This window comes from Spinacia oleracea, chromosome 5 (genome assembly GCF_020520425.1).
Source record: "Spinacia oleracea cultivar Varoflay chromosome 5, BTI_SOV_V1, whole genome shotgun sequence".
Lineage (NCBI taxonomy): Eukaryota > Viridiplantae > Streptophyta > Magnoliopsida > Caryophyllales > Amaranthaceae > Spinacia > Spinacia oleracea.
This window is the reverse complement of record NC_079491.1, coordinates 65,461,135-65,486,973: the sequence shown is the minus strand read 5'-3', so window position 1 is coordinate 65,486,973 and position 25,839 is coordinate 65,461,135. Positions and strand designations below refer to the sequence as shown.

Here is a 25,839-nt window from a genome sequence, read left to right as displayed (position 1 = left end):
ATTTGATTTCCTTATATTTTTTGTGATTCACTCGCTGCTCTTTGTTTTTTTGGTTTTACGAGTCGCATCTTGCCTCTGTTCATGCCTCTATCCTTTTGTATAATTTTGGATTGTAAAGCACCGAATTTTGTTGACCTTCTTGATTATTGGCATAATCAACAATCACGGGAAGAGAGGAAATCCAACACTAATCATATCCTGTGCTCCGTATAATACGTATTTGAATTCTTTCATACAACTAGCCTAATTTATCATCTTTGAGATCACATCATGATCAAAAAGTTTATAATTCCATCCGAACCAACTAGTCTAACTTATCAGGCGATATATTGACTTAAATTTTTGGTATGTCCCTTGTAGAAGAACCGAATATTTAATTTGATTTGTTGCTCGAGTGTCGAGAATGGATGACAAACCGCCATTGCCATATACTTTGTCCATACTACTGGTCTAAAGCCTTTGACATTCCAAAACAAACTGATGACACCATTATTGCCTTCTTTATTTAATTATGTAGTTAACATGCTGCATAAAAGGTGGACTAGTGAATCATCATGTTTGGTATTTTCTTGAGTTTTCTGTCTCCGCAACATTTGTGTAGTCATGTATTTCAACTCAAACTTTGGACCTCATATACCTGCTTTCTATCTAACTGAAATGCCTGAATATTTTTACAGGCTTTTAATTCCAACGGAAGTATCGCATGTCCTCATTTCACTTTAAACAAGATTGTTCCTCCATCTCGGTATCCAAAGCATTGACCATTTCAGGCTAAAAGGTAGATTTCATACACCAATTTAGACTAAATTTCCTTTCTCTATTTGCATATCCTCCATTTTTGTATGCGTGCGTGGTTTTTTGTACGCAGCTTAATGGGAGTTCAAGGAAAGAAGGAGGATTTATCGTGATGGGTCATCGTGTTTGCTCAGTGAACCCATCAGGGATGTCGGGTCATCGTGTTTGCACAATGAACCTGTCATCCTCAGATGATCCGTTTGAAGACCTGGATGCTTTTGAAGGAGGATTTATCGTGATGGGTCATCGTGTTTGCTCAGTGAACCCATCAGGGGTGTCAGGTCATCGTGTTTGCACAGTGAACCTGTCATCCTCAGATGATCCGTTTGAAGACCTGGATGCTTTTGAAGGAGGATTTATCGTGATGGGTCATCGTGTTTGCTCAGTGAACCCATCAGGGGTGTCAGGTCATCGTGTTTGCACAGTGAACCTGTCATCCTCAGATGATCCGTTTGAAGACCGCCTAATGTCATTAGCAACCAAGTTTTTTTGTTTGTCAATCCCGTTTGATTCTTTCTCATCCTTTCTTGTTGTCATTGCAGGAATGGTATATCTTTCAGAGTTCAAGAAAGGTGATGACATTCATCTTTCGATTAGAGACGCTGAGGAAGATGATCCAAAAACTGGAACCCATTTTATCATTCAAAGGTCACTTCGGCGCCCTACTGGCAGCATGAGAGCATCTCTTGATCAGTCAATCTTTCGCAGTGAGATGGCGATCCAAGTGACTCCAGGAACTTCTAGTGATCCCCCTTTTTATGTTCTCAAAAGCACTCTCCCTGATAGGTATCAACTAGATGCCTTGTCTCCAATGCTTGGTCGTCGTATTCTTTCGGGTTCAGTGGGCTGGAAGTCCAAAAATTTAAGGGTCTCTGGCGAGGCATCTTTTCTTCCTGGCTGGTGGGAGTGGACAGAAGATGTATTATCCCGCTTTGGAGACATTCTTCGTGTTTGCTCAGTGTACAAGGCAGTTCAGGCTTCTCTTTGTTTATACGATAAAGACCCCAACATTATCCGTGCTTTTTGTGAGAGCTGGAGCCCCACTACAAACACACTCCATACCATGACTGGGGAATGGTCCGTTTCTCTATGGGATATTTATAAGCTTGGGGGGTTGCCCATTCTTGGAGGAATATATGATGAGACGATCCCTGATTATCATATGCTTGGAGCGCGAGATGAGAATGGTAATCGACAAATATCTCAAGCTTGCGTAATTCTCTTTACAGTCTATCATCGACTTGCAAAGGATCCTAAGTCAAAGAAAGGGGTTACCGCTCAGTTATGGATTGACTTTTGGTGCAAAAGGGAAAGGATTCACAAAGTCCCTCTTAAAAGACGAAGGTATACCGAGAGTCGCCCGAAGGTTACTAACAACCCTGATGTGAACATTGAAGCTCAACCAATATCTTGGTCACAAGAAGAAAATGACTTGTTTGAATCTCTTGGAGTTGTTGGCGCTAACAGGAGAGCAATCACTTATGTTGGAGCCTTTTTATCGTGCTGGTTGTGTACATTTGTGCTTCCTCAGTCTAAGGACAGGCTGATTAGACCGGGAACCTTTGAGACTGCTACTCTGATGGCGCGAGGTGAGACGTTTAGTCTTGCGGTGCCTGTGCTTACCAGCATTTACCGTGGTTTAAATAGCATTTCAAGCAATTCGAAGCCCTCCTATTCCAAGACTTTCTTCCCAGCTCATTATCTCTATGCTTGGCTTGCATATTATTTCAACACTCATCACGATGCTGATCCTGTTCCATTCGGGCCTTTAATGGTCATATATTCAGGGGCGCAGGGGTCAAAATATTTCAATGACGGTGATGCACGCACTCTTATACATGGTGGGGCGAAAATGAATGTGGGTTGCATGATGTTGAACAAAAATAGGAATGAGCGTTTGTTTGACGATGGTAACTTAGATAAAGTGAAGTTTAGTTACATGATGGCTCTTCGCTCAAGTTATCTTGTTTTGCGCCGTGAATCTCATGATGGTCATTTTTATGTTGAACCATATTCCCCTCATCGATTTGGTAGACAATTCGGTTTTTGTCAAGAGATCACAGGTGTACTTCGTCGTGGTGTGGACGAGCGAAGTGTAACTTACTATGAGGCATTGAGGTATTGGTCAATCATACTCTTCAAAGACAGTCGATCTCGAGTATTCACCCCAAGTCAGTCTCTCAATTGGAAGGAATTGGTGACACCTGAGTTCAAAAAGGTGTGGCCTACAATAAGTATAGGCGATTTGAGAAAAGGTGTTGATGTTCTTTGTTCGGGTGCAGTGTCTGACACGTCCAAGCCTAAACAATGTCAAGGTAACGAGAAAGGGGTACTTCGTCAAAGAAGTGATGTCATGCATCCGGAGGGGACTGACGACAGTCGTAAACGACGTTCTTCCAGAATAGACAGTGCTCAACGCCCGTTGATTGGACTTGACAACAATGATAAGACTGCTAGCGATGCCGAGTCTGATGTCGACTTCAAACACAGACGAAGGGTAAGACAAAACTCTGATGACTTAAGTATGGACGTCGACGACTTGGGCGCTGATAGGTTTTTCTTGGACGTTCCCGAATCATCCGTTGTACCATCCAACCTTGAAATAGTGAGTACTTCTTATTTACTTACTGTCAGATTTTTCCTTAACATTTCTGTCTAGCATATCTTGTAAAGAAAGTAACACCCTATCAACCAAACAAAATAATCGTCCCTCAATTTATTTATTTTTAACTTGCAGGACGGTGATCTCGACTTGGAAGTTGATATAGGGAATACTGCGACTGACTATCTGTTTGCACAGGGTGACGACCCGTTTCTCCCTAGATCAACTCCTGGAAAAGGGAAAGGGTTGACTGTCATAAAGGACTTGGCTCCCCTAGGCTCGGCGCAGATGAATTCGAATGTCAACTTATCATCTTCCCCCAAAAGTCAACAATCAGTCGACGGCCCTAACTCTCTTGAAGTTGCTTCTAAGGCTTTGGGCGTTCGACCTTCTCCCGTGAATGTCTCTAATCATGTATCGAAGACTGTTCATACCCATGCCATGTCTGTTAGTTCTTTTCGTCCGGGTCCAAATTCTTCTACTATCTTCAATAATGCAGTAAAACTGATAGGTGCAGAATATTTACGCCTATTGCAGAGCACACCCTTTCTCGAGGTTACCCAAAGATATGAAGAAGCTTCCATGGTGTATAAGGGAATCCAACAACTTAGAGGTGATCCAAGTTTGTTGAAACGCAAGGTAGACTCCTATGTTTGGTCTGTCAAGTCTTATCTTGCGTTGGAAGAGGCTGCAGCGAAGCGACAGAGATCTGACCAGGTGGAGCGTGAGATACACGCCCAAGCTGAGGTGATTAGACAAGTCGAGTCTGACTTTGCCAAGGCGCGGGAAAGGCAGAAACAGCTGGAGGAACAGGATGTCGCGATCACGAAGAAGATAAACAGTCTTGAAGTTGAATTGAAGGAAGCTCGTGAGATCAAGAGTTACTTGGTAGGTGACTTGGCGACTAGTGGTACATCTTTGGCATCTCTTGAGGATCAAGTAAAGGTTGCGAAGCAAAGTCTTGACGAATTGGAATCAACGCCTTTTGTGAGTGCCGAAGAGATTGCTCAACTCGAGGAACAGAAGACGCACCTACAAGAGCTTCAATCCATGATTAAGCCCTATGAGTGGATGGAGTGAAGGCGTATCTTTTTTTTTATTTGCTTTCCTTTCTTTTTTGTCTGATGTATTGTCTAAATACTTGTCATTACTCATACTTATCAGATGAACATATTTTGTTTATTATTTTGCCGTTCACAGTTTTAGACTCTTGCGGGCCAGGAGTGTAGTAATGAATAATTATTTTGCCGTTCACAGTTTAGACTCTTGCGGGCCAGGAGTGTTGAAATGTTTGTGATTATTTTTTTTGGTGTGGCTGCACTTGAATAGTTTTTTTTTTTTCGTTACTCAAGCTGCCTACGTACTTGCAAAATAATTGATGATTTACTTTACAAGATCAAGCCAACGTAGTTCAACACCCATCCCTTTTTTTTTTCTTTTTTTTTTTGTTTCTTTTGGGCGAGCAGTTTATCCTCTTACTTAGGAGTTTACAAAGATTCCACTTTTCATGAGTAGTACCGCTTTAGAAACTTTCCGTTGATAGGCCCCACGCGTAGTCCTTCTGCGTCAACGATTTTGTAAGCCCCATTAGTGTATAGCTCTTGCACAACATATGGACCATCCCATTTTGAAGTGAATTTACTTCCAGTCTTACGTGAAGTAATGATAGGTCGTCTCACTGCTAGAACTATGTCCCCCACTTGAAAAGAGCGAGGTCGAACTTTCTTGTTGAATGCGCGTGACAGACGAGCCTGATAGCATTCCGATTTCTGTTGTGCCTGCAGTCTTTTCTCGTCAAGTGCCTCTAACTCTGCTAGACGAAGTTTGTCATTATCATCATTAGTCAACCCTTCTTGAATAGCTACTCGCAATGATGGAATTTGAAGTTCCAAAGGCAAAATAGATTCGACACCGTACACCAAAGCGTATGGGGTTGATTGTGTTGCTGTTTTGTATGACGTCCTGTAAGCCCAAAGAGCTTCCCCTATCCTTTCATGCCAGTCGCGTTTTGATTTTGAAACAACTTTGCTCAACAATTTACAAAGTGTTTTATTGAAGGCTTCCGCTAGGCCATTTGCAGGAGCGTTGTACATGGACGATTTATGCTGCGTGAATTTAAACTTCTCACAAAGACTTGTCATCAATGTGTTGAAGAATGGCTTCCCATTGTCAGTGATGATCCGTCGAGGTATACCGTACCTGTAAATGATGTGGGTACGAATGAAGTCGACGACATTTTCTTTCTTGACCTCGCGAAGAGGAATGGCCTCCGCCCACTTAGAGAAATAATCAGTTGCTGCTAAGATATATGCTTGACCCGCAGACGACTTTGGTGTAATTGGACCAACCACGTCAAGTCCCCATGCTTCAAAAGGCCAAGATGAGACCGTAGGGTGCAATGGTTCTGGAGGCTGGTGGATGAAATTAGCATGAAACTGACAAGCTTCACATTTCTTCGCGTAGTCCATGCTATCTTGCACCATTGTTGGCCAATAATAGCCCATTGTTTTAAGGCAATCATACAATTTAGGACCTGATTGATGTGCACCACAAATTCCAGCGTGAGCCTCTTCCATGGCTTTCATTGTTTCCTCGTCTCCGATGCATCTCGACCATGAGTGGTTGAAAGATCGTCGAAACAAAGTTCCATTAAAAAGTATAAATCGAGGGGCTCGACGACGAATCTCCATTCTATGCCTTGGGTCACTAGGCAATTTTTGATGACTTAGATAGTCAACAATTGGTTGACGCCAATCTTCTTGGTCAATTTGATGAACAGTGATCATGTCGACTTCCTCATATTCCTCATCTTCAATTTCGTCTATGTCTGACGCAACGACCCAACGGTTACAAACCGGTACTGACATGGTTTCTTCTGCCCCCAGTGCCAAAGTGGCTGCAAGCCCTGCAAGTGCGTCAGCCATTTTGTTGGCACTCCTTGGAACATGATTTAACTTAACAGTGTCAAGCTTCTCAAGCAATTTTGTTGCATGTCTGTGATGAGGAATTAAATCCTCTTTCTTGACTTCATATTCTCCTAAGAGTTGGCTAATCACTAGCTGTGAGTCTCCGTAAATATCCAAGTCCTTTAATCCTAGTCCCACAGCCATTTGGAGGCCTAGAATGAGGGCTTGGTATTCGGCCATATTATTTGAGCATAACTGAGTTAACACAAACGAGTAAGTCAGAACATGCTTTTCTGGAGACAAAAAGACAACCCCAGCTCCGCGCCATCTTGACGAGCAGCCCCGTCAAAATACATTTCCCAAGGTGGGAGTACGTCAATATAGAACACATCCTCCCCAGGCAAATCAACAGAAAGCTCCCATTCAGGTGGCACTGGATGATCTGCAAAGAAATCTGCTATTGCTTGACCTTTGACCGATTTTTGCGGCACGTACACAATGTCATATTGTTTTATGAGTACAACCCATTTAGCAAGTCGTCCTGAGAGAACTGGTCTTGAAAGGATATACTTGATTGGGTCAGCTTTTGAGATGACATGGACTGTATGAGCCTGCATGTAATGCTTCAACTTTTGGATGGCAAAAACCAAAGCAAGACAAATTTTTTCAATGGGTGAGTAGTTCAATTCAGCACCCACCAAAGTCCGACTCAGGTAGTAAAGAGCCGTCTCTTTGCGATCCTCTATTTCTTGAGCGCACATTGCCCCCAACGACCGCTCTTGTGCAGCAATGTAAAGGATAAGAGGTTTTCCTTTGACTGGTGCCCCCAACACTGGTGGAGAAGACAAATACTTTTTTATGCTTTCGAATGCCTTTCGACACGAGTCATCCCAGTCAAACGAAGTATCTTTTTTCATGAGATGGTTGAATGGGTGACATCTCCCAGCAAGGTTGGAGATGAACCTTCGAATGTATGCCAAACGCCCCTGAAGACCACGAAGTTCTTTAAGGTTTCGAGGTTCGGGCATCTCTTGGATTGCCTTAATCTTTGTCTGATCAATTTCGATACCCCTATGCCTGACAATGAAACCTAGAAATTTTCCAGATGTGACACCGAATGCGCATTTAAGGGGATTCATTTTTAGTTGACATTTTCGTAATCTTTCAAAGACTTTGCGGAGATCAGATAAATGACTCTCCCTCTTTTTGGACTTGACTACTAAGTCATCAACGTAGCATTCCACTATCTTGTGCATCATGTCTTCAAAAATTTTCTGCATCGCACGTTGATACGTGGCTCCTGCGTTCTTCAATCCAAAGGGCATGACTTTATAGCAAAATATCCCTTTCGGTGTGCGGAACGCTGTCGCTTCTTGATCTTCGGGAGCCATGCGGATTTGATTGTATCCGGCTGTACAGTCCATGAAAGACAATGCTTCATGACCAGTCGTAGCATCTATCATTATTTCCGTGACTGGTAGCGGGAAATCGTCTTTCGGGCATGCTTCGTTCAAGTCACGAAAGTCCACACAAACCCGTAATTGTCCATTTTTCTTTCTCACGGGGACTACATTTGCTATCCATGTGGGGTATTTGACTTCACGAATAAAGTCTGCACCAATAAGTTTGTTTACCTCGGATTCAATTTCAGGGATCAACTCCGGTCTAAAACGTCTTTGAGATTGTTTCTTTGGACTAACACCCTTTTTTATCGCCAAGCGATGGACAGCAATTCTCGGGTCGAGACCAGGCATTTCTTTATAGCTCCAAGCAAAGACGTCTTTAAACTCTGAGAGTAATTCAGCATACTCATGTTCTTCCTCTTGAGTGAGAAGAGAGCTAACATACACAGGACGTGGTTCTTCAAGAGTTCCAAGGTTTAACTCTTTTAGTTCGTCCACAGTCGTCTGCCCCCCATCTTCAAGTATTTTGGGAGCCACCTCGGTCTCTATTTCTTCATCAGAATTTGAGACTTCTTGCGCTGTCACATGATTAGAGGAAACAAACTCTCGGTCGTCCTCCGCAAAATTATCAGATGACTTCTCCTGATTGGTAAACACCACAGTACGAACCCTTGCTTTAAGAGGTTGTTGTTCGGTGATGTCTATGTCTTGAGTACGTTTCATGCGGGAGGGAACCACACTTCTTGCGTCATCACTTTCCTTTGCGTCGTCATTTTTTCTTGCATCATCATTTCTCTTCCTGATGCGACTAAGTGCCGAACGTCTTGGTTGGTCGTCAGGCATGGATGACACGCCGACACGACTAAAGACGGATCCTTTCCTCTTTGTCTGAGGACTTGATGATATCTTCCTCATATTATCATGTTCACCAAGCCTGTCAAACACAGATGCCTGGTTCTTAGTTGCAGGTGGACACAGTCGATCAAAAACAGAAGTCTTTTCTGGCCGACCATCACTTTCAACTTTACTTTCTTCAACCTCTTCTGCAGTTATATACTGTGAAGATGAGGTATTCACTTTTCGCCATATCGAGATTTTGACTGGTGTAGGGCGTTTAAATCCTACCCCCGTCTTGGATTCTTGAAACCCGTCACCGTACTCCAGAAGTTTCTTTTGTGTGTCATTGAGACCATGAGGTTTAGCATCAATGACTTTACCCATAGGTGTTGGGTTTTCAAAATCATATCCCGACTTCGCCAGGAGCTTATATGCATTCGGGTCAAACTTTTCTTTGTTTAGCTCCTTGACTCCTGAAGGTTCTTCAACTGTAGGCGACTTGATGATTCGATTCTTTTTACCCTTAGCCAGGGGAAAGATTGTTTTACTCTTCAAGTCTTGGAGAGCGACTTCATCAACTTTCTTCTCCACCTTTCCCTCAATTTTAGAGTCCTGGCATTCCTCAAATGGTGATTCTCCTTCTTTGCGTTGCGACTTTGGGATGTACCGCAAGATAGGGGCGGTCGACGACGCTTTTGCCTTTTGGGTGGGTTGAGTGACAACCTCTTTAGTCACCTTTTCCTTCTGAAGTTCTTTCCTCTGAATCGGCGGCTCCTTAGGGATTAAGGATGAATCAACTTTCTTCTTATCATCCTTCTTGCCTGTAGAGAGGATTTGAGATGGCAGTATCTCACTTGACGCTCCTTCATCTTCAAAAAATTTTGCGTCAGCGAAGTAGGAATCGGCCTTGGCGAAAGGTTTGACATCCCCATTGATTTTCTTTTCACCTCCACGATAGTATTTGAGACATTGGTGGAGGGTCGAAGCGACGACACCATTTTCATGAAGCCAAGGGCGTCCAAGTAACATCTTGTAAGACGTTTTTGTGTCAATCACGTGGAAAAGGGTAGATGATGTCAACTCCCCCATGGTGAGTTCGAGGCGTATTATGCCTATTGCCCTCTGGCTGTCAAGGTTAAATCCTTGAATGACGATCCGACTGGTTGACAATTCATTTGTTTTTATCCCTAAATCAATCATTGTAGATTTTGGCATGATGTTGACAGCGGATCCACCGTCGACCAAGATACGACCCACTTTTTGTTCACGAATATAGCCAGACACAAACAAAGGTCGATTGTGGGGCTTTGACCCCATGAGCAAATCATCATCTGTAAAGGCTAAAGCTGTATTACAGGACAAACATTTGGCCGAATTTTCCGCAGGATCCCCAGCATCCTTTTCCTTGTCAACATATAATTCCGGGTGTTGGAGGGCAAGGGCCACCTGTTGACACATTTCCTTAGGCAAATGGAAAATTTTCTTCCAGCCCATACGTGATGGCAACGCTTCTAAGATAGCGGCAACTTTTGAATCTACCATTGGTTCAGAATGTGGTGAGGTCAATTTTATGGACGTCGCTTCTTCACCGACTAGTTCCTCCTCACCCTCAATGAATGAGACTGTATTGACAGTCACTGCAGTAAAGTAATCTTCTGGAAAAAATTCTTCCAAAGTTACAGGATCCAAAGGCTCTTGTTCAAGCATATCGATAGGGAGCACAGTCTGTTTGTTAGCACCCCTAAACTTCTTTTTTCCTTTCGAGCGCTTGTCGCTCTTTTTCTTTTGTGGTTTCTTCTTGTGACGAGGGGGTTGCGGTTGTGGCCTGTGTACTTGTTTTCTCGGCCTTTTCCTTGTGACGACCGTCCACCCTGCGTCATCCTCCTCGTGTTCAACTGGCAACACATCATCATGTTGAACTGCTGGTCTGATCACGTAGACAATTACTGGCTCTAAACTTCCAAATTGTAGGGTTTGAGCCTGCAGAAGTGATTCACAAACTACTGAAGCGTGATTAGTTGTAACCGCCTCATCAAGATCAAGTACAATCTTCCCATCTTTAGCAAGTTGCATAATCTTCTCCTTAAGAGTTATGCATTTTTCGATAGGATGACTCACCAGCCTATGATATGGGCAGTATTTAGGATCGGAAGTTCTTCCCATTTGTTCAGGTCGCTTGGACTCGGGAAGTTCTATGACTTTATTTTTAAGCAAGTCATCCAACATGCCAGGCAAGTCGGAGTCTGGGAAGGGGTACTTCTTAGCCTGCAACTCTTTCAAGGTAGGCTTGTCACTCTTGACAAATCTGGAAGATGAGGCTTTGTATTCCTCCTTTGCCTTTCCTGAAATCTTGATAGGCGCTGAACTAGTAGTTACTGACATGGTCTCCTTAGTCAGACTCTTGAAAGGTTTCTCAACCTTAGTGTATTCCTTCTTCTCTTTCTTTGCTTCCGAAGAAATCCCCTTTTTCTTGTTTTTCAGGGAGATCTCCATATCATGAGCCCTCGTTGCCAGCTCTTGAAATGATCTCGGCCTTATACCCTGTAGGATATAAAGAAGATCCCAGTCCATTCCATTGATGCACATTTCTACAGCAGAAGTTTCAGTCAGACGATCTTTGCATTCCAAACTCAACGCGCGCCAACGGTTGATGTACTCAAGGACCGGCTCATCCTTCCATTGTTCAGTTTGCGTTAGCTCTGTCATGCTAACTACGCGTTGAGTGCTAAAGAACCTTTTGTAAAACTCCGTCTCCATTTGATCCCAACTATCAATGGATTGCGCGGGCAGACCAGTGTACCAATCAAAGGCAGTCCCTTTGAGAGAACGGACAAATTGCTTAATGAGCAAATCGTCTGTTGTACCGCCATTGTTACATGTCTCTATGAAGTGTGCGACATGCTGCTTGGGATTACCCTTCCCATCAAATTGGTTGAATTTTGGTGGATGGTAACCTGTTGGCATCCGCAGCTTGTCAATTCTCTTCGTATAAGGTTTGACGTAACGCTGATTGCCGTGAGAGCCTCCTCCCAGTTCACTTTTGATAGCTTTGGCTACCATGTCTTGTATTTTTTTGGCATTGACTTTGACAGAGCCACCTGAATGACTACTAGAGTCAGAGCTATCACCATCACTCTCAGAACTCCCGTGACTTGAAGGGGTGTTTGTAGGACGTTTGTTAAGCTTCTTAGTCAGATGCTTGATTTTAGCATCTTTTTCTTCTCCATCCGCCTTTAGCCGTTCGAGAAGAACCCTCATCTCAACAAGTTGCTCCTCCACAGTTTTCGCATTAATCACCATTACAGACGCAGTATCTGCATGTGAGAACTCAAAGGGGTCTTCGGAACCAGGTACCTCTTCGAATGTCGCAGTTGGAGAAACACTACCAGTTTCAGAGTTGTTCTCTCCGTCATAAAATTCGAAGAGTGGGCTATTGTGGATGACCATCTTGTCATAAGCTCCAAGAAAGTTTTGCTTCGGTTTAAGAGAAGCAACAGGATGTTGTTCCAGTTCAGCTGGAAATGAACCGAATACACGGACTTCATGTGAACTTTGAGAGGAAGGTGTGACAAACACCTTAGGAACTGAGGGAAAAGCATGGTGTTTGCGCGCCTTGGTAGGAACGCATGCAGTTTGCAGATCTGCTACAGCAGAGGCAGTATTCTTCTTCCGCATTCCTCTCGTAATGATACCAGTGTTCTGGAACATTGCAGCCAATGCTGCAGCTCGCTCCTGAACTGTGACAGATGTCGCGCCAGCGGGTTGAGAGCCAATTTTCTTTGGATCCATGGAAACAGAGATGAGAGGCAGAGAATGTCCCACCGAGCGTGCCAAAATTTGTTTACACAAATTTTCTAGTCTAGGAAAATAAGATAGAAAATAATGTAACAAAATATTTTTATTGATATTTGAATGTTTGGGTACAATCTCTGTATATGATAGTTTACAAAAAATAAACTAAGTCCTCTGATTCTGTTTCGCAGCTGACGATGACACGTGTGTGACACCTGGATTTGGTTTTAGGGTGACAGTCGTTTGATGACGTCAACCTGAGTTTGAGTTTAGGGTGACAGTCGTCTGATGACGTCAACCTGAGTTTGGGTTTAGGGTGACAGTCGTCTGATGATGTCAACCTGAGTTTGAGTTTAGGGTGACAGTCGTCTGATGATGTCAACCTGAGTTTGAGTTTGGCTAAGCAGTCGACACAAATTTGATGTGTTTATTGACTACTTTCAGAGAGAATTCCCAGAGAATTTATGGACTCTTGAGAATAATGAATTTCTGATCCCCCGCCACTGAAGTAGACGAGAAGTATTTATAGGAGATGAAAACTTCTTTACTGGACTTGATAGGTTTAGGCTCGGGCCCATTTTGTGACTTGAGAGTCTTTAACCTGGTCCACTCGGTTAGTTTATTTTGGGCTAACAACATGACCTAGCCCAAAAATACATGATCCAAATTGTATCTGAGTAATTCGGATATTTAATTTAGGTGGGCTAAAATAATTAAAATGGATTAATATTATGATATTGATCCAAATTAATTAATTTATATTAATCGTAATACACTTTAAATTTTCAGTGTCTACAACCATATCTACTGAAGTCATCAGTGAAAGTGATAAAGTAGCTGAAACCACCTCTAGCATTTGTACTCATTGGTCCACATACATCTGTATGGATTAAACCCAATAGTTCATTTGCTCTTTCTCCAACTTTAGAGAAAGGTTGCTTTGTCATTTTGCCAAGTAAACATGATTCGCATTTACCATAATCCTCTAAGTCAAATGGTTCTAGAATTCCTTCCTTTTGAAGTCTTTCTAAGCTTTTCAAGTTTATATGGCCTAATCGACAATGCCACAGATAAGTGAGATCTAAATCATCCTTTTTGGCCCTTTTGGTATTTATGTTATATACTTGTTTGTCGTGATCTAATAAATAAAGTCCATTGACTAATCTAGCAGATCCATAAAACATCTCTTTAAAATAAAACGAACAACTATTGTCTTTTATTAAAAAGGAAAATCCCTTAGCATCTAAGCAAGAAACTGAAATGATGTTTTTAGTAAGACTTGGAACATGGAAACATTCTTCCAGTTCCAAAACTAGCCCGGAGGGCAACGACAAATAGTAAGTTCCTACAGCTAATGCAGCAATCCGTGCTCCATTTCCCACTCGTAGGTCGACTTCACCCTTGCTTAACTTTCTACTTCTTCTTAGTCCCTGTGGATTGGAACATAAGTGTGAGCCACAACCTGTATCTAATACCCAAGAAGTTGAATTAGCAAGTATACAGTCTATAACGAAAATACCTGAAGATGGAACGACTGTTCCGTTCTTCTGATCTTCCTTTAGCTTCAAGCAATCTCTCTTCCAATGCCCCTTCTTCTTGCAGTAGAAGCATTCGGATTCAGAAGTGGGTTGACTGACCTTCCTCTTTACAGATTTGGCGCCAGTTTGCTTAGTTGGGCTGGCCTTGTTGCCACCTTTCTTAGCATTCCTCTTCTTTCCAGATTTCTTGAACTTGCCCCCACGCATCATAAGCACATCCTGCTTATCACTTTTGAGCGTCTTTTCAGCGGTCTTCAGCATACCGTGAAGCTCAGTGAGCGTTTTGTCCAGACTATTCATACTGTAGTTCAGTTTGTACTGATCATACCCGCTATGAAGAGAATGGAGGATGGTGTCTATAGCCATTTCCTGAGAAAATTGTTGATCCAGCCGACTCATATTCTCAATGAGTCCAATCATTTTGAGAACATGTGGACTTACGGGCTCGCCTTTCTTAAGCTTGGTCTCAAGAATTTGCCTATGAGTCTCGAATCTTTCGACTCGAGCCAGATCTTGGAACATGTTCTTCAACTCACTGATGATTGTGAAAGCATTTGAGTTGATGAACGTTTTCTGCAGATCCGCACTCATGGTGGCGAGCATTAGACATTTCAAATCCTTGTTGGCATCAATCCAACGATTGAGGGCTGCCTGAGTGACCCCGTCGCCTGCGGCTTCGGGCATCGCCTCTTCTAGGACATACTCCTTTTCTTCCTGCATAAGAACTATTTGCAAGTTCCTTTGCCAGTCAAGGAAGTTTTTCCCGTTCAACTTCTCCTTTTCGAGAATTGATCGAATGTTGAATGAATTGTTGTTTGCCATATTTAAAACTACAATTGAAAAGAATAAACAAATAAATAACCATTCACAGTTTCTCTTAATAAACTTAAATTCTAGCATACATGCATAATTCAATGTTTATTAAGCATTTTATTCAAGTTATGTGTTCCGGCAGGTGTGAATAAAATGATTCCAAGATCCTAAAATCATTGAAGAACTAAGCACAGTTTGTCGACTTAATCCTAAAACATCTTAGGTAAGCAAAAGCCTTTTGCTAATAGTCTAGAAACTATTCTTGGTTGATAGGTACGTCTAAGAACTTATTAGGTAAACCTATCGATTTTTCCACGACATAAAAGGACTCCTTACTTATATCGTTGAGTTTCACCAAAACTAACATGTACTCACAATTATTTGTGTACCTTGCCCCTTTAGGACCAATAAGTAACACCTCGCTGAGCGAAAACTATTACTAGATTGATGTAAAGGATATCCAAGCAAGTGTATATTTTGGCATGGCACCTTTTAACTCAATTTTTAAGTTTGGAACTTAAGGCTCTTACTATGTTGGTTAGATTTTAAGTGAACTAAAATCCTTAATCATGCAACATAATCAAGCTTTTGATCTCATGCATTTTAAGACATATTTAAAACAATAAATAACTTAAAACATGCATAAGATATTTGTGATCTAGTATGGCCCGACTTCATCTTGAAGCTTTGACTTCAAAGTCCGTCTTGAAAATCTCCGTGGGAGGCACCATTTTCTTCAAATAGGATAAGCTATAACTAATTACAACTATTTGATGGTTCGCAGACCATATTTGAATTGAAAAATAACTTTGGTACTTTAGACCAATTACATTCAAATTAATGGTACGCAGACCATATTTTCTATCCTATTTGGGCCATACTAGTCACTTCATAACCTGCAAAACAGTACATATACAATATATACCATTCACCCATTCATTATCATGAATGGCCCACATAGCTGGTTAGTAAAACACATTATGCATCACGTAAACATTTGCAGCAATTAATCAAGGGCACCAATAATCTACCAATTATTCAGTCCTTATTAATTCTAATCAAGTTGTTTTAACCTTAAGGATTTGTAGACCTAATCAAGAGTTTATGACTAAAAGGGCTCCCACTTAAACCAATAAATTCATATGCTTTACTAATTTTAAACATAAAAATGTATTTCTAGTCTAACCGGAAACATACAAATTTAATTAAAATTTAAAGCTCATATAAATTTATAATTGAATCCAAAAAGTTTAATTTAATTTCAGTCGTATTTAAATTAATTCATGATTTTAATTTTAGTAAAATAATTAGAATAAATAAAATTTATTATAATTACAATATTCAAAATTAAAATCCAAGAAAATAATTTAAATTATTAATTTTAAAATTAATTAAAATTAAGTAAACTGAAAATTTCAAATTAAAATTTCAAAACGATCCAATCGCAACGCAACAACCCCACGCAACGCACGCCCATGGGCCACACGCACACAGCCATCGCTGGCCATGTCCGCGCAGCCCATGCGCTGCGTCGCATCGCTGCTGCTGCTCTCCTTCGCAAGGCATCACGCGAGCTGGTGCTCGCTGCGCGCGCCAGCACTCGATGCACGCGAGCCATCGCTCGCTGCGCTCGCTCACCAGCTCTCGCTTCATGCGAGCCAGCGCTCGCTGCGCGCGCTCGCCAGCGCTCACTTTATGCGGGCCATTGCTCGCTGCGCACGCTTGCCAGCGCTCGATCCTGCGAGCCGCCGCTCGCTGCGCGAGGCATCGACGCTGGGCGTAGCACTCGTGGCACGCGAGCTTGCGCTCGCTGCGCGCGAGGCTCTGCACGCTTGCGCGAGGCAGTGCGCGCTGTGGCGCAGCTCGCTTGCTGCCCACACGCGACTGCTGTGCCTTGCTTTCGCCCTCGCCCATTCGTCCATTGCGCACAGCCCACGACACAAGGCAGGGCTGCTGCTTTGTGCTCGTGCACCATGGCCTTGCTCATTGCATTCGTGCCGCATGGGCGACGAGCTCCCTTGCTCGTCGTCACATGCCCGCACTATACAACACCCCTTAAGGGTAACACATAGCGTCCATTGCTTTGTGCGTGCAAGTTATATGAGCGAATCGCATAAAATTTAAAAAATTTATATTTAAAATTAATGACAAATTAATAAATAATATTAATTTCATAATTTTAAGGCGAAAAATCGAAAATTTATTATTCAATTGATTTCCGATTAACATGGATTCAAGTCTAGGTCATAAAAATTTAAAATTTAACATAAATTTACAATTTTTATGGTGGTTTTTAATCATAGGTATCTAATTAAATTATAATTAATTATGAAAATCAAATTAATTCTAAATTATTCTAATTTTCAACAAATTAATCATAATTACAAATTAGATTGCATAATTAACAAGGCTAGGCATTCAAACTTGTTAAACATATACAGTAGGTCAATCAAAAATTCAAGATTTATCAACAAGAATCGCAAATATTTAATTTAACATCTTAAATTTACGAAATTTTGCATTCGAAAAACTAAAACCTCCGAAAAGTCATAGTTAGGCTTCGAATTTGAGAATTCTGCGTTCGGCAGAAAAATATTAATTTTGTCAAAATTTTAGAATGCCTTTTACATGCGGAATTGACACAAAAATCACTCGATTTGGATGAGTAACGAAGAAACTGCCGAAAAATTGCGTACGTATAATTAAATAAACACAATTTGCAATTAATTAACAATTACGAAAATTAATCACCCCTTTTAATTCTTGCAAATTTGTAATATTTAACCATGTTCATGCAATTTTAGATTATGAAAATAATAAGAGGCTCGTGATACCACTGTTATGTTATGATACATATGACAATTCATAAATCATGCGGAAAAACCATAAAGCCAGGAAAACATATTATTTACACTTAATCATTTAGCATAGTTTAGATGCATACTCTTTGTTGCGTGCCCTCCCTAGCTGCGCCCGAACCGAACAAGAACAAGTCTTTAGGACTCCAAGTGTCGTCCCTCCGTAGATAGTCCACAGCACGTCCGGATCCGCCTTAAGATTGACCAACTAGAATCGCCCTTAAGGTACTTAGAATTTTCGGCACTTTATAGGCAATTGTATGACTGAATTTTGCTCTCAAAAACTCACTTTGAATACTTGAATGCTCGATGTAAATATGTGACCCTAGGCACCTATTTATAGAGTTATGGAAAAGGATTTGGAATCCTATTAGGATACTAATTTATTTAATTATAATCCTACTAGGACTCTAATTAAATAAACTAAATATTTTAGGATTAGATTTAATCATATGACAAATCCCGGTAGCTTTAGGATTCGAGTAGCACACAAACACACACGCACGCACAGCAGCCCACGAGGGGCGCCATGCGCGCGCGCGCAGCCCGCGAGCTCGCAGCCCACTGCCGCAAGCCCACACGCTGCCGTAGCCTTGGCGCGCGCTGGGCCTGCCTTGCGGTGGGCCTGGCGCAGCCTTGGCTGGTGCGTTTGTGGCGCGCTGGCTTGCTGGGCGATGGCCCGGCTTCGTGCTGGGCCTTCGTCTGGCAGGCCTCGTCCGATGCTAATTCGTACGATACGCTTCCGATTAATTTCCCGATTCCGGAATTCATTTCCGATACGAACAATATTCAATATTTCCGATTCCGGAATCAATTTCCGTTTCGAACAAATATTTAATATTTCCGTTTCCGGAATTATTTTCCGATTCCGATAATATTTCCGATTCTGACAATATTTCCGTTTCCGGCAATATTTCCGATTCCGGCAATATTTCCATTTCCGATAATATTTTCCGATACGTACCATGTTTCCGTTTCCGGCAACATCTACGACTTGGATAATATTTATATTTCCGATACGATCCATATTTCCGTTTCCGGCAATATCATCGTTTCCGGAGTATTCATTTCTTGCTTGTGACGATCTCAGCTCCCACTGAAACCAAGATGCCATTAAATACTTGATCCGTTTACGTACTATTTGTGTGACCCTACGGGTTCAGTCAAGAGTAAGCTATGGATTAATATCATTAATTCCACTTGAACTGAAGCGGCCTCTAGCTAGGCATTCAGCTCACTTGATCTCACTGAATTATTAACTTGTTAATTAATAGTGAACCGCATTTATTAGACTTAACATTGAATACATACTTGGACCGGGGCATTATTTCCTTCAGCAAGACCATTTAACAAAACTTGTGGAAAGATAGCTTTCTTTAGTATTAATTGTAATTGTGGTACATATCAATTTCAATAAACATATTCATTTTTCTTCATCTCCATGATGATATTTCAATATGTATTATTTTGATCCATATACCACTATTTTGTAAACTTAAAAGCTATCTTCTCCTGATCTTTGCATATATTTCATTCTTAAGTATTGTGGGAACAATTATACATACCCACTCTTCATAATCTATCGGCATTATATATGAGAGACATTCTTAGACTTTTATAATGACTATTTATTACCCCCATGAGAGGTGATCAACCAAACAACCATAATGGTAGTACACAACCAATTTCTTTAAATTCATAAGCAGATTTTTCATAATAGAAACCAACCAAAATAATACCATGTTTAAAGCATATAAAACATAAAATCATAATACGACCATAAGCTTCACAACATAAATACACAATTACCATAGGTAAACTATTGGAATTCCATACTTAAAATCAATATAAATCATTTGAAATTTAATTATTCCCTCCAGGGGTGGTAAAGAAATTAACAGCTTGTAGAGACCAAAGTAGTATATATACATACATCACAAGAGATAAGGATGTCAGGGGTGTAATGGGCATCCACAATACAATATATTTATAACAGCTACCTAATTCAATTTTCCTTCAATTTTTTACACTCTTTATGTGATTTTCTTTAACTCTTTCACCCTTCGCTGTTTACTTTCATTAAACTTTGTCAATTTTGTGAGTTAATGGTGGTGAAAAATTATGTAAATTCATAGAACATAAGAAAGTTGGGAAATGGAAGAGAGTTAAATAAATGAAATCGTGAAAAAATAGAACATATAAGAAATATTACTGTTATTGTGACCCTCTACATAACATTTTCATATATTTTTTCATTTTTTAGGTGGTAAAATATAAATTTTAAAAATTTTTAAAGTGCCAAGATACAATTTTTAGTTTTTTATGTGGTAAAAAATATTTTTTTGATTTTTTTAGGTGGCAAAAAATAATTTATCCATTTTACTAATATGATTGTTGAGAGATAATTAATTACAGTCGATTTTTTTTTTATTGAAGGTCAAATAAATAGGGAATGATAAAATTTTAGTCAAAATAGTGAATCTTTTCCATAAAAGTTAACTTAAATAAATAAAAAAACAAAATTTTGACGATTTTTTTTTCACGTGGAGGTGACATGTGTCTCTCCTAGTGTCTATTTTAATATAATGTAATAGATATAGATAATTTTGAAATGTAGATAATATAAATTACAAAGACGGTCAAAAGTCATTTGATAAAATGGTTTAATATTTGGAAAACGAATGAGGTTTTTTTTCTAGTCTTACTAGTTACTACCACTAGTTGGGTATGATTGCATAAAAAATAAAAATAAAAGAAATAAAAAAAATCTAGCTGGTAATTGGGAATTTGAGGGGAAATATCAGAGGCTCAGCCGCCTCATTGGCTTAGACAAGAATTTGCAAAACAGTAGATGGACACAATCAATCAGGACACTAATTGAGCCCATTCATCATGTTGGTGTTGTTGATACTAGTAGTTTTTGTGATTAATGCCTCAAATGCAGTTCCATTAACTTTAGATTACATAATATGGGATTGCTACAACTCCACAACTTACCCTCCCAATAGCTCCTACGAAACCAATCTCAACCATCTTCTCTCTACTTTGGCCCCTCAAACTTCAAACTCCAAACATGGCTTCTTTACAACAAAGCTAAACACAACTCAAAATCAAGATCATCCTGTTTACGGCCTTGCCTCGTGCCGCGGTGACATAAATCCAAACGACTGTCGTGATTGTGTTCGCCAAGCTAGTACTCAGGTGATACGTGCGTGTCCTGAACAAACACAAGCAGTGTTCTGGATGGAGCAGTGTATGCTTCGATACTCTAACCGTTCCTTTTCTCATCTCCTACAAGAAAGTCCCAATAAAGTTCGATTCAACACACACAATGTTACAAATAATGTGAATGATTGGATTAAGTTGCTTAATGATACATTGATTGAGGTAACATCAAAAGCGGCTTCCGATAAGTCCGGTAATAAGTTTGCCACCAAGAGGGTATGGTTTTCACCGTCGCAGAAATATTTATACACTTTGGCTCAATGTAATCCTGACTTGACTGTGGCTGACTGCGCCGAGTGTTTCAGTCTAGCTCGTTCTCAGTATGATGGAATGGCGCAGCGAGGTGGCCTTGTACTCACGCCTAGTTGTAATATCAGGTACCAAGTTAAACAATTTTACGGGGAAAATAGCAACTATAGCATCACACCGCTACCAACTCTAAGCTTGCCTCCTCCACCTAACCATCATATTTCAACAATAACATACACAGGTATAATTCCTTTTTTCCATTATGTTTTTCGTGTTTATTATTCTTATTTAAACTTTGACCATAACTAGTAGTATAAATAAATGAAAATATATTCATTTGTGCTATCTCACTGGATTTATTTCAACATAAATTTTTCAATTTCAAATTTTTATAATTTTACTAATGCGAAATTAAAACTACTAATGGTCAAATTAGTGAATTGGACCACACATTTTGAAAAAGTGAAGAAAATTGTAGAACGGATGGAGTATATGTTTTGGAACTACTAGTGAGAATTTTTCTGTGAACTTTTTTTTTATTTGCTCTTTGAAAATTATCTTTTATCGTACATGTATTTATATTTTAATCACGTACACGTACACTACACGTACCTGTATATAACTACTCCATATACCTGTATTTGATACCGTTTGTCCGCAAATTGCAGGAAAGAAGAAACAAACTACGAATGTAGTAGTTGCAATCGTTGTTCCTATAGTTATCTTGGGAGTACTAATTTCTTTCAGCACATATTTCTATACAAAGAAAGCAAAGAAGCGTCGTTCTCTAGACCTTAAAAATGGTAATCACGCGAACGGAGCCTTATAATTTTCAAAACTTAAAATAATATAAAATATGTATTAACAAATACGATGATGTTGTAGTGCTGGATGATTTAACAACTGCGGAGTCTTTGATGTTCGAATTGGAGATTCTTGAAGCTGCCACTAACAACTTTGCGTTCATCCGAAAGCTTGGCCAAGGTGGATTCGGCAGTGTCTATAAGGTATGAAAATGTGAAAAAAAAAAAAATATATGTCTAAAGAAACTATGGTATTCCTCAATTCCTAAATAGTTTGACCATATCAAGATAGTGAGGAAGTGAGTTAGTCGATAGACTAAGGTTTTTTTATTTTTTTAAAAAACACTCTGTTAAACATTATTTTGCTTTTTGTTGCCAAAAGAAAAAAAAACAGAACAACAAAAAGTAAATGTGTATGTTAAGGGAAGAATTGTTAATAAGTCAAGATCAAAAGTCAATACATTGACTTTGCAGTTTGTTGACTTTCTGTTATTGTTCCCTAAACTATTGCTCTTTATCAATGGTAGCCAAAGAAATTACTTATCATCATTGGTAGCCCATTATTCTTGAATTGTTTTCCTAAATCACCGACGTTAATGTTAATTTTTGTTGATAAATTGATTTAATAGTTAACCAAGGTAACACAAAAGCTTAGTCAATACAATAAAAAAAAATTATCCTTATGAACAATGTAGATCTATTCCTTGCTCTTTAAATCGAAATTGGTTGTTTGATCTGGTAACAATCCTATCGATCAAAAGGTCTTGATAGACGTGTTCTAATACAATGTAATCGAGTCTATTTTGAGGAACCTCAGATCATTGTTGGATTGTTAACATAGTAAATTAGTAAAAAGATCCTAAACTTCTTTCCTATCCTCTAATTGAGCTCCTTGAGGTAAAAAAAAAACAGGACATGCCTAGATTTAACAACTCCCAAATCTAGTTGCTTAAGTTCTCTGTTGCATTAGTTGGATATTTCGATTTCTATTTTCCACTGAAAACGTTTTACGCCAAATCAAACGAAGTCTAATTAGTAAAACTCACGAACACAGTAAACCAGATTTTCTAAAATAAATGATATTACAGAAAAATCGAGGAGTAGGATTTATTTTTTAAAAAAAAGTTGTTGATTAGTCTAATAAAATCATCAATAATTTACTTCTGTTGTGTGCCCCATAATTAAATGACTGTGTTTATGTATACCTTAGGGAACGTTACAAAATGGAGAAGATGTAGCCGTTAAAAGGCTATCAAATATATCAGGACAAGGAGTGGAAGAATTTAAGAACGAGGTTGTGTTGATAGCCAATCTTCAACATAGAAATCTGGTTAAGTTGTTGGGTTTTTGTTTAGCCGGAGAGGAGAAGTTACTTGTTTACGAATATGTTCCCAACAAAAGCCTCAACTACTTTTTGTTCGGTATGTCCGTTTTTCTTATAACCTATTGCATATCTAAGTAATGTAGTCTGAAACCATATTTGTTATGCCCTCTGAATTAGTGAGTGAATGAATACACCTCACAGATGAAAGAAGGCAGCAAGAATTAAATTGGGGTACGCGCTATAATATAATAAAAGGCATTGCTAGAGGACTACTCTATCTTCATGAAGACTCTCGACCAAGAATCATCCACCGTGACCTTAAATCAGGCAATATTTTGCTGGATGCAAATATGGAACCAAAAATTGCAGATTTTGGATTGGCAAGGATGTTCAAGGTTGAACAATCTGAGGCTGACACCGGCAGAATCGTTGGAACATAGTGAGTTCTTTTGTTTTTACTTGCATTGCATCTCATTATTCATAATAGAATCAGCTTGTTTATAGATGTTATGAAATTCAGACAAAACAATTGTGAAATACATCACTGTCGGTTTCCCTAAAGTAATTTTTTTAAATTGCCGGTCTTGTAGGAGGGCGGAGAGGCCGCATGCTGTGATGTGTGATCAAACACATCACAGCGTCAAAGATGCACCATTTCTTTTAGAAAAAGTACCATTTCGTTAAACAGAGTACCATTTCGATAAAAACATGTACCATTTTGATAAAAACATGTACCATTTCATTAAAAACAAAGTACCATTTCGATTAAAACATGTACCATTTCGATTAAAACGTGTAACATTTCATTAAATTTTTTTACTATTATGTTTTTACAAAAACATAACAGACCGAAATTTTTACTTCCTCGTCTGGTAGCGGTTACATGGCTCCAGAATACGCAATGCATGGACAATTTTCTGTGAAATCAGATGTATATGGTTTTGGCGTGTTAGTTTTGGAGATTGTAAGCGGCAAGAAGATTAGATCAAGATTCCACCCATCTGATGAAACTGGAGACCTCTTGACCTATGTGAGTATAAGCTAGTAAGCTAATATATTTCTTAATCAAAATTTAATTTTGTACATTATACCCTAATATTATACTGCATCAATTCGATCTGTTAGGCCTGGAAAAGTTTTACTGAAGACGAACCTTTGGAATTTATGGACCCGACATTGAAAGATTCACACTCGAGAGCTGAAGTGTTGAGATGCATTCATATAGGCTTATGGTGTGCACAGGAGAACTCAAACGAGAGACCAACTATGTCAACTGTTGCTCTTATGCTTAATACTGAAACTGCCACCACCACAATGCCAACACCTCAATGTCCGCGGTCCTTTTTCAACCGAACCAACGGTCCGACTACGGCCAATACAAATTCCTCGAAGCTGTGTTCTGATAATAAAGTAACAATAACTGAGTTGTACCCTAGGTAACTAACTCTGGATGTATGTTAACAAAACTTACACCTTCATTTTCAAATATTCAAAAAATGTATGAAAATATCATATTGGTTGGTTGTCGTTACAGATTGATTCATATTTTTATACACTTTACAATTAACTCTTGATCTCAATGTGTATTTTCAAAATATCAACTTTTTATAATTTTTGCATAAAAGAGAATTTAAGATATAAATGACCAACGTAGTGCATTGACATACGTAAAAATAACAAACGTTGCGAGTATTAAAAAACAGAGGAAATATATTTATTTCTAACAATCTCCCAGTTGGGGCTTATGAGCTATAATCCTTGCTATCATTACTGATGTGACATAAATTAATCCATACAACATGACCCAATTATAACATGCCACATGGCTGTGTTAAAAAACACCTATACTGCGAAAAACCATTTGTATGAGCGTGAAACAAGGCGCAAAGTAACTCCTTGAAATTGGCCCAAGATGGTTAGCCCAGAGCTTAAAAGGCCCATTTACCTATTTGCTCAAGAAGGAGGCTGATACGAAAGGATACATCATCAATTATTGATCAATCAGGTGCCTAGGTTTTAGCGCATTTTTAAAAAAACCTAAGACTATAAATACTCCGAATCCCAATGAGATGGAGGACAATTAATTCCACACCTACTATTCATCTCTTTTGTTCTGCCTTCTCTTTAACTCTCTTACTACTCCAAATCCCAATGAGATGGAGTATCTCTCTCTACACCAAATACTTAAGTATCAGAAAGAATATTCCTTTGAAAATATTCTTGTTTTGCATGTTATATCGAAGATCGAGCCATCGCGTACTTACCATATATCTCTACATCAGCATCCACCTCAGCATCCGGAGAAACCCCACACCAATTACCAAAATGTATCACCAAACAATCTCGTCCAATAATCATGCCAACATAGAAGCAAAACAACTTTTTTATTTGTACCCCCTCATTATTTTTGTAGTAGTCAGTTGAACAACACGAGTATTAAGGAAACATAATTGAATTTGATATAATAATGATGCAAGTGCGGTAATTGACAATAAAGAAATATATATATAAAAAAAATAAGTGGGTGCAAAGTTACAAAAATGGATTTATTTATGGTTTAAGTGAACAAATAAGAAAGTAAAATAAAATAAAATATTGAGGAATGCGTGTAAAAGTTACCAAAATGAAATTATAGCTTTTAAAAAGTACGCCTAGAAGTAGTAATTATAACTCTTATATAAAAAATATGGACGA

At 39.4% G+C, this 25,839-nt stretch overlaps 1 protein-coding gene across 1 annotated transcript; it reads left to right on the top strand.

Moving 5' to 3' along the window:
- Positions 1-20,274: 20,274 nt before the first annotated feature.
- LOC110775607 (cysteine-rich receptor-like protein kinase 44) lies at positions 20,275-24,676 on the top strand. The gene is made up of 7 exons (XM_021980219.2): positions 20,275-21,259; positions 21,687-21,821; positions 21,904-22,025; positions 23,032-23,242; positions 23,347-23,584; positions 24,022-24,175; positions 24,271-24,676. Exons 1-7 carry the CDS (start codon positions 20,437-20,439, stop codon positions 24,583-24,585), a joined length of 1,998 nt encoding a protein of 665 aa, XP_021835911.2. The 5' UTR covers positions 20,275-20,436; the 3' UTR covers positions 24,586-24,676.
- Positions 24,677-25,839: the final 1,163 nt, after the last annotated feature.

What these genes read in the sequence shown, in the direction of transcription:
- LOC110775607 (XM_021980219.2), top strand. Translation starts at nt 20,437, where the DNA reads ATGTTGGTGTTGTTGATACTAGTAGTTTTTGTGATTAATGCCTCAAAT. An exon ending in GATTCGGCAGTGTCTATAAG is followed by an intron (nt 22,026 to 23,031) that starts GTATGAAAATGT and finishes TGTATACCTTAG; the next exon opens with GGAACGTTACAAAATGGAGA. An exon ending in GGCAGAATCGTTGGAACATA is followed by an intron (nt 23,585 to 24,021) that starts GTGAGTTCTTTT and finishes CTCGTCTGGTAG; the next exon opens with CGGTTACATGGCTCCAGAAT.